The sequence below is a fragment of the Trifolium pratense genome, linkage group LG6, assembly GCF_020283565.1.
Source record: "Trifolium pratense cultivar HEN17-A07 linkage group LG6, ARS_RC_1.1, whole genome shotgun sequence".
Lineage (NCBI taxonomy): Eukaryota > Viridiplantae > Streptophyta > Magnoliopsida > Fabales > Fabaceae > Trifolium > Trifolium pratense.
In genome coordinates, this window is record NC_060064.1 from 29,814,325 (window position 1) to 29,827,942 (window position 13,618).

Here is a 13,618-nt window from a genome sequence, read left to right on the forward strand (position 1 = left end):
CTTTTCCGGTGATGCAGCGTGAAAGTAGGAATGAAACCTTGGTCTCCAAGCCATGGCAGTTTCAAGGAGTTGGTTTCTTCATTCCCAAGTTAATTGCTAAGGCAGTGAAGGACGAAGATATTTTGTTATCGTGTGTAAATCCATCTTATGGGCGGTATCCTTCATTGCCTACCTCGCCCAGGCCTTATATCGCCAAATGGACACTTAGAATTTAATTGTTTTGGGCCTGTTTCCTTTCTCATATTAATTGGGCTAGTTTGATTTTGCCTTTAAGCCCATTGCCCAGTCCAAGTAGCTATTTTTTTTTTTTGGTTTAATCATGAGTTGCGACAACTTTAGTGAAACTAACAATTAGAATATATTTTAGTCAAAAAAAAAAACAATTAGAATATAGTTCTTTTTTTGTTTAATCATGAATTGCTATTTAAAACAACTTCAACAACTTTTTTGGTTTAAACATATGAGTTGCTATTTAAAACAACTTCAACAACTATACTCATAGGTATGGAATTAACCTTTTTTGGGGGATAAACTTCATCAATAACTTCAGTGAAACTAACAATTAGAATATAGTTTTTTTTTTTTTGACAATTAGACATACTAGCTAACAAGTATTAAAATGACGCAAAGGTGAAAATGAAACTAAATAGAGTTGCGACATGCAAATGAAGATTATTTCATAGATTTTTTTTTTTTTTTGACAATCATAGATAATTGTTTTCAAGTATATAATGTACATTACAATGTCTCGTGTCCTGATAATGAAACTGATATAAAACTTAAACTAAAATTCTAGCATCTACAGAAATAGCCAAACACAAATACAACTCCCAGTAACCAGAAAGATGTAGCTCCTTCAATATTCACAATTTCAAGACCAACACTGCTTATCTTTTGTGTAACTTAACCATGACAAAGGGATGCGAAAATCAAAATACTGACTCGTACTATAAAAACAAGAAGATGGATGCATAACATTTTAATTGTGAATGGCCAAGAACCGCTTCCCCCAACGACATGACAGCCCAGGCCTGAGTTTAATATTGTCCTTCGAGAAGCTGAATGCTTTCCTTCGTCCCATTTACGATGTATTAACGCATCACGAGAACTAAAATACATGTGGATATTTTTGTGGGGTGGACATAACTATATATAATTTACTACTTGATTGTGATACAAAATGTGCATAGCTTAATCAATCTCTCCCTTTTCTACATCTTTTACAGGATTTGGAACTGAGGGTGGCTCTGCTTCCTCCTCTTCATCATCAACTTTCATATATAACCCTAGTTGTTCCAAGGGATTACTACTGCCAAACTTGAAACTACCCAAGCCATCAATCTCTCCATCTTCTACATCTTTTACAGGATTTGGAACTGAGGGTGGCTTTGCTTCCTCCTCTACTACATCTTTTACAGGATTTGGAACTGAGGGTGGCGCTGCTTCCTCCTCTTCATCATCAACTTTCATATATAACTCTAGTTGTTCCAAGGGATTACTACTACCAAACTTGAAACTACCCAAGCCATCAATCTCTCCATCTTCTACATCTTTTACAGGATATGGAACTGAGGGTGGCTTTGCTTCCTCCTCTTCTACATCTTTTACAGGATTTGGAACTGAGGGTGGCGCTGCTTCCTCCTCTTCATCATCAACTTTCATATATAACTCTAGTTGTTCCAAGGGATTACTACTACCAAACTTGAAACTACCCAAGCCATCAATCTCTCCATCTTCTACATCTTTTACAGGATTTGGAACTGAGGGTGGCTTTGCTTCCTCCTCTTCAACATCTTTTACAGGATTTAAAACTGAGGGTGGCACTGCTTCCTCCTCTTCATCATCAACTTTCATATATAACCCTAGTTGTTCCAAGGGATTACTACTGCCAAACTTGAAACTACCCAAGCCATCAATCTCTCCCTCTTCTACATCTTTTACAGGATTTGGAACTGAGGGTGGCTTTGCTTCCTCCTCTTCTACATCTTTTACAGGATTTGGAACTGAGGGTGGCGCTGCTTCCTCCTCTTCATCATCAACTTTCATATATAACCCTAGTTGTTCCAAGGGATTACTACTGCCAAACTTGAAACTACCCAAGCCATCAATCTCTCCCTCTTCTACATCTTTTACAGGATTTGGAACTGAGGGTGGCTTTGCTTCCTCCTCTTCTACATCTTTTACAGGATTTGGAACTGCAGGTGGCTCTGCTTCCTCCTCTTCATCATCAACTTTCATATATAACCCTAGTTGTTCCAAGGGATTACTACTGCCAAACTTGAAACTACCCAAGCCATCCTCAGCGTGATCAGGACTTGTCTCGTCTACAGAAATTGGCAATGTCTCAGCAGGTACAGCTCTAAGCCTTTCCAAATCATCGAGAAAACGAGAATTCTCATTGATTTCAACAGTCTTTTCCATCTGCACAGATTCCAGCATACACTCCAATAACATCCAGAATAAACAAGCAAACACATATTTCAGAAAGATAGACACACCACTTTTACCTGTGTCAAAGCATGTCGTGCAGCTTCTCTTTCGAGCTCTATCTTTCGTCTGACTTCGGCTGCAGCTTCCTCTTCTGCCTGCTTTCGAGCATCTTCAGCAGCTTTTGCTTCTGCTTGTAGTCTTGCCTTTTCTGTTGACAAAGAGTTGGATCAACATTCAACAGGATAGATTATTAGCACTTAATTAAGTTGAACAGTTAGCATAGAAACGCCACTCTTTATAATAGCACACAAGTACAGAAGTGGACCCACCTTTCCTTTGCTCTATCTCCAGTTTCTCCCTTTCCAGGCGCAGTGTCTCAGGATCTCCCTTTTCTCCCTGACATCAGCCAAATTTTATTAAAACAAATCACATTCAAATTCAACAACAATCAGAAGTAGAATACAAGCAGATTAAGTCCCACATATCTCAAATATGAGATGTGAATTACTTGTGTGAGCGTCTTTTCTCTAGCTTTCAAGATAGTATCAAGAAATCGTTTCTTCAATATTGCGACTCGATAAAGTTTATCTGGGGAGACCTGTCTCTCAGTTGGACCACTGTCCCCTGCAACATTTATAAGATAATTTGTCTATAGTCATCTAACATTACAATAAAACAATATCTTAAATAGTCCACACACACATACCATCTTGCTGGCAATCAGAGTCGAAAGAACTTCGTTTATCCTGAGAATCCTCAACTTGATCTAAGCCACTGACACATTCTGTAAGAAATTAAGTGTAAGAACCTATGGTAGTATAACAATGCCCAAGGATTTTAATCATGATAGTGAAGGCAAAGCTAAAAGAATTCAAGGCTAACAAACAAGCAATAACCAAAAATATGCAAGTTTTTCGCAAGATTAATAATGAGTAATGTAATAATCCCAAATCCAAAATTTGAAATGTCTAAATGGAAACACAAGTGGTTTTTTCACATTAAATTAGATCATTGTTATATGAAAATAAAGTTCATAGGTACTATTAGTCTATTACTATATCAGGAAAAGGAAACCAAAACATTTTCTTTTCCTTTGTTAATTTGGTGTTCTTTGAAAATACTTTCTAGGAATATTGCTCAGTTCACTGAAGTTAGACAATTCAAATGGAGAAGAAAAAAAAATCATAGAACAATTTAAACTTTGGGAGAGTTTGGTCAATGGCAATTTTACAGCTATTCACACCATTAAACCCATAAATTCTACTGGTGATGGGAATTCAACAAAAAGATAAAAGAAAAGGAACATGAGAGAAAATATTCCTATTCAATGCGAGTCAGTGTTTCAGGCCCAGTTCCGACAAAAAACATTTACATTCAAACTCCAAAAATTCAGCATTATCTCCCCCAACCCCAAACAATATGAACAGCAAAGCATCAACAACAACGAAGCATTTATGCTATTAAAAAAAAAACCAAGCATTTATTCCTACCAAAGGGTGTTTAGTAGACAGCTTAAGTAACCGCTTATTTCATACATGCTTATCATATGCAATTTTATCTTATATGGGCTTAAATTCAACAAGCTGTTTTTCTCCCTCAAAAACGCATTGAAAAGCTAGTTGTGTTTTCAAAATTTGTTTAAACAGTTATCACCCATAAAAATAGAATTTGGGGGGCATGGGAATTCAAGGGGAGACAAAGGGTGATAAGGGGCAGAACCGTGTCATTGTCACTTGTAAGAAAATGACAGCATTTACCTAAAGATAAACTCAAATATTTCAAATAAGCCTCTATAGAATTGTCCATGAGAATTTACAGCAACAAATTTCTGCAATTTGTTGTCTTTACAACATAAAAATTCAAGATGGATCTTCAAAATATCAGTTCAACAGTCAGTTATAGCACTTTGTATGATTTATTTATATTTTCTTGATGTAGCGGAATTCCAGAAAGCACAGTATATGATTATGTGGTATTCATTAAAGAGTATCCAGCTCAGAATTATACTGGTCAAGATGAGAAGCCATGTGTTAGCAAACCACAGAAGTTACCACAAAACATGAGACAAAGGAAGGGAAGACTAAAGTTTTCGTTGAATTCTATTTGTTGGCAATTAAGCATGTCCATTGTGTAACAATCGAAGCCCGTTTATTGTTTAGTTCAACACCGGTGAGTGTGTTAATTCAAAATGTCATCATGACTTCTTAAGAGTCTCACATCGGTTACGAGATGACTTGAATATATGTTTATAAGTGAGGACAACCCTCACTTTACAAGCCCGTTTTTTTGGGTTGAGTTAGACCCAATTCTCAATTCTAAGATGGTATCAAAGCCTCCTCCACGATCCGCTAGGCCACCTGCTATCATGATCAAGCCACCCACCATTTATATCTGCACACCAAGCCCAATAGTGTTGGGCGCTTAGGCGTGAGGGGGTGTGTTAAGAGTCTCATATCGGTTACGAGATGGCCTGAATATATGTTTATATGTGAGGGCAATCCCCGAGGTTGAGTTAGGCTCAACTCTCAATACTAAGAGGACTCTTGTTATGTAAACCCCACCTTCAAGTCCAAATGGGACTTCTTTTCCTAACCTATTTGTAACTTGGATAGTAGTCTCTTCCTTTTCTTTTGACTTGCCCTCAACGGGGCCAGGCCGTGTTGCTACCTGTACCCTCTCTTCTTGTTTGTTGTTGTTGAATCTTGTTATAGGAATTCAGTATTGTTATAAGAATTAAGTATTAGCTTATTAGTGTATTTTAAATAATAGCTTACCTTAGGTCATTTTATCCTTTTATCTTTGATGATTGTATTTAACAAAGGCATTGTACCTCATTTGGGAATCAATCAAACATTTCAACTATGCCTTGAACAAATAAATAAAAGGGTAAAATGGCCTAAGGTAAACTATTATTTAAAATAAACTAATAAGTTAATACTTTATTCCTACAACAAATCTCAAGGCCCAGTTCGATTTTTTTTGTGTTTCTTTTAGACTAGTGAGCCTGTTTTCTTATACCAATTGACATATAGTGAGCAGAGCAGGTCCATTTTGTGCAACAGTCAAAGCCCATATATTATTTAGTTCAACTGTGAGTGTGTGTTAATTCAAAATGTCATGACACTTGGCCCACATCCTTATATTATTTAGTTTCAACACATTAAAACCTAAAAAGGAAAAACAAAGATCCATTACTCACGATTTCTCTCAAGATTATCAGCAGCCCCGATCTTCTCGTCTAACTGAGCATCAGAACCCGTAATTTCTGGTACCTGAATAAGAATCCAAATGAATAATTATATGTAGCAAAGAACCGTATAGCAGAAACCAAAACAGCATCAACAAATAAACAATCATATTCTTATAATGCAAATTATGATATAAGAAAAAATAATAACATTTACTGAAAGAAAGAAAAAAAAAACCGTGCCTTTGCTTCTTTGGCTGGACTTGCTTTAACATCATCAGATTCACTATCAGAAGAACTACTAGAGTCTGAATCTGCAATGCATGCACACGTTGGTTGGTCACTAAATTAACATTAAAAGTTATCTGGTTATACATCAAAAGTGAAAATACATGCAATTAAAAAAGAAACTATGGATGTGCCAAAAAAAAAAAAAGAAACTATGGATATAATAAGTTGAATGCCGCAACGTACATCTAAAAAAGGAAAACAAAATGCAATGACCAATTTATAGTAAGTAAATGAAAACTTTTGCCTTATTTGGCAACCAACCGGTTGCTGTATAAATAACGACAACAGGCAATTCACTTGTCTCCACACGTTACTTTAAGCTTCAGAAAATATTTTCTAAAGATACCATGACATAACAAAAGAGATAACTGAATGTGAAAGTGAAGCCAATATTGACCCTCTTGCTTAGACTGTACGATTCAGCCCACAGTCGAAAATAGAAAGAGAGATTATTTAAAGAGGGCAAGTAGAACTCCGAGCATACATGATATTCAACATAAACTTGTAACATAATGACTAAATTAAATTTTCACATTGAAGATTACCAAAGTAAAAGGAAAATTACAAAAGGTTAATTCTTGGTACAAAAATATTTCCAGTTTCGGAATAAGTAGCAACTACACAAGTGGTTGATGTACTAAATAACTAAGTGTTTCTCATTAAACACACTCCATTAACCTTTCAGTGGTTATTGAGCATAAATTAGGAATTTTTATTTTTTACTAAGAAAGTGAGACTTCAACAAAAATCTAAAGAAAACAATAGTAATTACTAAACAGGCATAGTTCATTCAATTTAAAATAGTCCTTCAACAATTTCTTTTCACGCTTGAACAACAACTCAATTAGGTAAAGGTACAAAACTGTACAAGTTCACGTTTCAATTTCAATTAGCTGACATATGCAAATTGCAACTCTGATTATGCGAAGAAAATCCCTCAATTGCCTTTAATATTACTATATTAGCAATCAGATTTTTTTAATTAAGCTGTTATTGGGTGAAATAGAATTGCATTCTGGTAAAATAAGCAGATACAGAGATACCAAGTTTCCATTTTTAGGAATGTTGGTGCAAGCTCCTGAATTGTGAAATTTATCGAATCTAACCATCTAGGAAGTCCCTTAGAATGTGTCTCATATATAGTTTAAATTCAGATGCAAATACACAACTGTTTTTTTAATTGTCAGGTCTCATAGTAGGTGTACGAATATTAGTGTATGTAACCAAAACATGTATCAGTTTCTAATTAAGAATACAAGTTTTGGAAGCATATGACACAGTTCATTAGCAGTGTTCTTTGTTTCCAACGCCTACAGTTAGAAAAGGGGATGCTTTTATTGTTTACAAAGGTCTGTATCCTTACCATAGTCATGGTTAATAATAAGATTGTTTACATGGCTTCCCAATGGTGTGCTGGGATTCTCCTGACCAATCAATTTCAAAGATTTTCAACGGAATTGGAGAGCCATTAAGCATTAGTATTTTTGTTTAGGGGCTTTGTTTCCATTTACTGGCTAGTTTCCTATTTATTTATATCTTAGGAGGATTCAATATCCTCTCTTTTTTCTTTGTATCACTTTGGAAATTCAACACGAATTGCACAAATTCATGTCACACTATCAAATAGAAAAGCCTATAAACACAAAGCAATGCTATGGGGTTGCTAATTCAGCTTACAAAAAGAATGAAACATATTAAAATTAACATGTGCTTTGTAGTCCTCCCCTTACAAGAACAGAAGCCTACTGTAAGCAAAAAAGATACTTCGGTTGCTCCATAAAGTGTTCGTCATGTTGATCGTGCATTTTAAGATATAAACAGATGGAGGATCAAGTGATTTTGGGTTAATATGAAAATGAACATATATATATATATATATATATATATATATATATATATATATATATATATATATATTTTTCAAATATTTTGCTTTTCTGAAATACTCATCTTACAAAAAGGCAGAGAGAAAAGACAGGAAAAAATAGAAGAGTTTAAAACCAGCAGGATGAATTTAAAGCCAGATTCAGGGGTGATAGGAATATGTAATACTCCTCCCTCTGCATGTCTCACATAACTCATCTAGGCTAAGTTGTGCTCATCTGGCATAGTTTGTCAGAGTCTAGCTTAGTGCAGTTACAGCTGTCATAAGTGTAGTTACAGCTGCCATAACCGCTTCCCACTTTTAAGGGTTCTAGAAATAATTGTATCACTGTGTAATTCACTCAGAATGGTAATGCAAACTATTTTTCAGATTGAAATTTCTCTCTCTACTTTTATATGGGTTTCTATAACGCTATTATGGAGGGAAATAAAATAAGATATTTCACTAAATCATTTCTGAAATATATCCTATGATGAAATCTTCAAAGACATGGAAAACCACGGTCCACAGTAACAGAATACAAGAAGTACCATTGGAGTGGTCTGGACTCTGACATTTGTTCTCTCTGCAGGTTGCATCCTTTTCTACTTCCGCATCAGGATGGTTTAAAACAGGGGGCTCACTTCCATCAACATCCTTTTCAACCTTCACATCAGGATCACTTGAAGCAGGGGGCTCAATTACACTAGTATCGTTTTCAACCTTTGCATTAGGAGAGCTTAAAACATGGGGTTCATTTCCACCAATGTCCTTTGGGTCACTTGAAACAGGGGGCTCAATTACACTAGTATCGTTTTCAACCTTTGCATTAGGAGAGCTTAAAACATGGGATTCATTTCCACCAACGTCCTTTTCAAACTTTGCATGAGGATAGCTTGAAACAGGGGGCTCATTTCCACCAATGTCCACATCTTCATCAGCCAGATCATTACCTATAAGTAGAACAGTTTTTGAAAAGTAAAACAACAGACTATGCATCCACACATGCACATAGACAAACTCACAATTGTACCTTTAAATGGTTGCAATGAGGAATTGCTAGGTCCAGAATCATTCAACACCTGCAACAGAAAATATAGATTATAGGAAGTCAAAAAATATGTATTGTAAGACAGAATTTCAGTATGGCAAAGGAAGATTAGTAGGACAATAACATGAAATGTGATAATAACTTTAGATAGCAGGGATGCACCTCTATTTCACACATTTCAACATTTTCTTTGTTCTTTTGCTTATCTTGCAAAAAGTCATCCAAAAGCTTTCGTAATGTTAAAAGTGTATCATCACTGAGAACATCAATATCGATCTCAATCTCATCCTCTCCGCTTTCTCTTCCATTTGAACTATGTGCTTTCAAGAAATCAATAATATGGACAGGTATTTCCCCGAGCAAAGACTCCAACTGTCGACCGAGATTGTGCTTCTCTTCATCCGACATAACCGGCTTAGCAGGTGTGATAACTTCAGGTTGAGGGGGCAATGAGACAATTTTCCTCTTTTTGGAAGGAGGCGTGGGTCTAGTAGTTTTCACATTTTGACGAGGGCCTGGCTTCGTAGGCAACGGCAGAGCATCACTTCTGGGCAGTTTCTTCTCTATCGTTTTCCATCTCCCTTCAAAATATTTACGGAGGGTATCAGCCATGATATAGACATCATTCCCTGGTGGATTATAGGTCATTGCATTTGAAAATGTAAGTCTCACATCAGCGGCAAATTCCAATGGATTTGAGTACGCTCCTGTATCGATCTTGGTTTTAATTGTTCCCAAATCCATAGGATGTTTAATGATGGTGAAATAATCAGGAAGGTTCAACTTCACCACATCCACAGGGGTGTTGAAAACCCAACCATATTGGTGACTCATCAATCGTGTCAACAATGACTCACAATCTTTGATCAACAAAGAATTTGTACTGTTTGGCGAAGAACCCTGTGCTGGAGCCTCAAACTTACCAGAAGTTCCTCGATTCCATCCACGTGGCTTATTATTCTTACCCAAAAATTTCGATTTATTCCCTGGTAAAGAACTAGACACCGATTTTTTCCTCGAGTGTTCCACTCTTTGACCATTATTCCCATTATTATTATTATTATTATTATTATTATTATTATTATTATTATTATTATTACAACTAAGAATATCACTAGAGGATGACAACGTAACACCATTCAATCTCTGTATTTCAATTCTCTTCTGAAGTTGCCTAACATGTTCAAGCTCAGATCTCAACCTTTGCGCCAAATCTTTTCTTCCAATTGTTGACAATTTTGACAATGGAACAACTAATATCGAAGCACCAAATGCACCACGACGACCAGAGTTCAAACTAATAGATTTCCTTGCCGGTGCACTAGAATCCTCTGAAACCGTAATTTCAGTATCTATTTGTCCAGATGTTCCTGACCCCTCAGATTCACCAACTGTATCTAGAGGATTACCAAAATAACTTCCAGCAACCCTACTCTTCGCCATCCTAAAGCAATAAGTTCAGTTCAATTCAACTACCAAAATTTCCACATCCAGTACTACTAATCATGGAACAAAATCCCCAAAATCACCCAAATCAGCTTGTTCAATATGTATAACTGTCCATAATAAAACAAGATTTAATATCTAAATTACTCACCAAAAAAAAAATATTTAATATCTAAATCTAATTACTATTCATTAATCACTAGGATATTTTCCATAAATAAAACTACAAAATTAGCCTCAAATAATAAACTAATAATGATAATAAGTTGTGTAATTACCCAAATTGTAGCACAGAAGTTGAAAACAGCAGCAACGAAACTCGAAGTAGTTCCTTGAATTCCTCGGAATTGATTATGAAACTACGAATTGAGATGCGGAGATTCGAAATGGAAAGGGATCAGAGGTGAAGTGAAACCCTAACTTAATTTGCTTAGTGAAATGATAGAAGCTTAATTAAGCGCGTTTTCCGAAAAGCGCGACGTGTGAAGAAGATGAAGGAAGAGAAAGGAAAGAAGAAGAAGTTGGACTCTTATTTACTTTTTTTTGTAAGAAGATTATGACGCCGACTTTCCTATGCAATTTGTATTACTCCGAAAAATTGTAAGCCGTGCGATGTATAATTAACGGATACGATTCGATCTGCTGTAATGTTTTCTTTTTTCTTTTTTTGATAAATGCGAATATTGGTGGTGTTAAAACTCTAGATTCTAGAGAGATGTAATTAATACTTACAGTACTTATATGAATAATTTTGTCAGGTACTTCGTTTTATCGTACTATTCTTATTAGGAGAATGTTAACTTGTACCTTTAAGGCACATGTTAACAAGACTCTTCTTATTAATAAGGAAAAGGAAAAATTACACTACAAGTCTTTTATCTTATTTTTTGGTAATATTTTGGTCCTTTATCTTTTTTTTTTAACAATTTGGACTTTTATCTTTTTTTTGTAACACTTTGGTCCTTATCTTATTTATTTATAAAAAATAAATGATCAAAGTGTTACAAATAAAAAAAGATAAAGGATCAAACTGTTACAAAAAAAGGGACTAAAGTGTTACAGATAAAAAAAATAAAGGACTAAAGTGTTACAAATAAAAGATAAATTACCAAAATGTTACAGAAAAAAGATAAAGGACCAAAGTGTTACAAAAAAATAAGATAAAGGACCTGTAGTGTAATTTTGCCTAAGAAAAAATATCTGCTTTTTATACCAAAAAAATTTATCACTTGATCAAATGAGATGTGATGTGATCATGTGACATTGATTCAATGGCATAATTAATTGATCTAATGGTGAAAACAAGTTTGAGCACTTTAAAAGATGTGTCTCGCTTGCGCGTATTAGACAGGACCTAATTATTATGCTACCTATGTCCCCGGATAAAAGACCACTTTAAGTAAATCATGATAGTTAAGAAAATTGATTGTAGTATGTTAAAAAAATGAAAAATTAATTGTGTTATTAAATTTGTTGGCAATTAATAAGAATTTTACAAATTTATCTTTTGAGCCATAGAGAATTAGTTAATGTTCAACTTAATGTATTTATTAAAATATATAAATTAATTAGGGGTTATTTGGTTGATCCTTTCGTATGTATCCAAAGAAGGAATATTTTGAGACTCTATAGTTAGTTGAAAGTGAATTTTTTACCTTGGAAACAAGAAAACTTGTAAGGTTTAAATGAGACTAGAATTGAGCGTGAATTATAGAAACATCGCTTGATGCAAAGATAGCAGGTAGAGGCACCAAAGTGTGCGATTTATACTTATTAGATGATTCTATTATTATTGGTCATGTATCTATTGCTAATTGTGTCTCTAATGATGTTGTTGATCTATAGGATTTTAGGCTGGTATTTGTTTGTGACATGAGTTTGGTCAAACTAGTTAAACAAAATTTACTATGTGATGAAACTGAATTGAAAACTTTGGAAACTAACAAATGGCTGAAAGTTTGTTTTAGAACATTTTGCTAAGTTTTACAGGTTACAAGGTGGAAGGTATGGTGGATGTACATGTTTGGAAGCTTAGTCACCTAAGGGTTTCTTGTGTGAAGTTATGGTGGAAGAAACTTAGTTTGAGGTGAAATATTTTACTAGTGGGACTGGAATAAGTAACATTAACTCCTAGCTATCTAGTGAGAGATAGAGAAAAAAGTTGTATTGTTTCTCCAAAACGGTATGACTGTGAAGACATTGTGTGTTATGTTTCAATTAAAGTCGGAGAAGTGCAAAACATAGTATCGAATTATCTTCATAGAAACAATTTGGAGCAAGGATAATCATACTTTAAGGCTTATTGGATTATTGGTGGTTGTTGAATTTCGAGAGTTGAAGATGGTATTGTGCAACTTGTATGACTATCTTAAAATTCAATGATACTTGGGAGCAAGTGTTTCTTTAAGAAGACGAACATGATCAAGAGCGCGGTTGAAGATGTTATGGTAAAACTTGTGGAGCTTATACCTAAAATTTCTATGGTAGTTATAGGTAAGATCTTTAAGAGAACGGAAAAATTGAAGAAGCTCTTAGTTAAGAAACTAATATGGTAAAAGAAATTAAAACTTGTATATTTTATTTTTTGAAAATATAATGAATATTATTTTTAATGTAAAATTTATTTATTTTACTTGCTTTAGATTTTTAAAGGCAAATGCTAATGAGTTCCTCCAGACACTTTAAGAAATTTAAATAATAAGTTTTTAAGAAAATTTTATAAAAAGTTGTAAAGTCATTGAAAATTGAAATATTTAAATTTTTAAATAAAAAGTTTTCTAATATACCTATATATAAAATAATTATACATAAACAAAAGGTAGACGGGCAACAAGTTGCACCACTAATCCTTTTTGAATAGCAAATCCCAATTTTTTTAATTGAAATCCTTAAAGAGTGTCCGGGGCATTTGTTAGCAAGACCCTTCTTTAAACGGTGTCTCAGACACACCAATTAACATACTTTAAAAAATGGGTTAAATATGTTTTTAGTCCCTACATTTTACGAAATTGTCAAGAATGGTCCCTACATTTTAAAAATGGTAAAAAAATCCCATAAAATTTTTTCGTTATCAAGATTAGTCCAATCCGTCAAATTTTTTTCCATGTCACTGACGGAAAGCTTATGTGACATTTATATTGCTGACTAAGAAATGAAAATGGTTAAAAATCGACCGACCCCATATGGAATTTGACCCGCACGAAACAAACACAAATGGAACCCTAGAATCCCAAATTTTCATCGTGTTTCTTTCTTCTCATTGTGCTTCCTTCTTCATCTTGACGTTCCATGGTAACATAACATCATGCTCACTTTCCTTCTTCTTGTTCTTGCTATTGTTCATCATCTT

At 34.5% G+C, this 13,618-nt stretch overlaps 1 protein-coding gene across 6 annotated transcripts; it reads right to left on the reverse strand.

The window, feature by feature from the left end:
- Positions 1-660: 660 nt before the first annotated feature.
- LOC123891337 (transcription factor GTE8-like) lies at positions 661-11,022 on the reverse strand. Of its 6 annotated transcripts, none has more exons than XR_006803066.1 (12): positions 10,548-10,824; positions 8,986-10,379; positions 8,806-8,854; positions 8,324-8,725; positions 5,861-5,931; positions 5,630-5,702; positions 3,137-3,214; positions 2,939-3,054; positions 2,760-2,826; positions 2,508-2,638; positions 1,116-2,421; positions 661-1,045 (listed from the first exon to the last, which is right to left on the reverse strand). XR_006803066.1 is itself a non-coding variant. In XM_045941182.1 (12 exons), the coding sequence occupies exons 2-12, from the start codon at positions 10,264-10,266 to the stop codon at positions 1,192-1,194; spliced, it is 3,306 nt and encodes a 1,101-aa protein (XP_045797138.1). In that variant the 5' UTR covers positions 10,267-10,379; positions 10,548-10,825; the 3' UTR covers positions 661-1,191. The 6 variants fall into 6 exon arrangements, 5 of the variants coding, with proteins under 5 accessions (XP_045797138.1, XP_045797136.1, XP_045797137.1 ...); XM_045941182.1 differs by having other exon boundaries at positions 661-2,096; positions 2,289-2,421; positions 10,548-10,825; XM_045941180.1 differs by having other exon boundaries at positions 661-2,421; positions 8,986-9,870; positions 9,907-10,379.
- Between the last annotated feature and the right edge of the window lie 2,596 nt (positions 11,023-13,618).

Excerpts from the sequence above, each read along its gene's own strand:
- LOC123891337 (XM_045941179.1), bottom strand. The coding sequence starts at position 10,266 with ATGGCGAAGAGTAGGGTTGCTGGAAGTTATTTTGGTAATCCTCTAGAT. Across the intron at positions 5,703-5,860 it reads GTCCAGCCAAAGAAGCAAAG|GTACCAGAAATTACGGGTTC; the intron begins GCACGGTTTTTT and ends ATTCTTATTCAG. Across the intron at positions 2,639-2,759 it reads GGAGATAGAGCAAAGGAAAG|AAAAGGCAAGACTACAAGCA; the intron begins GTGGGTCCACTT and ends CTTTGTCAACAG.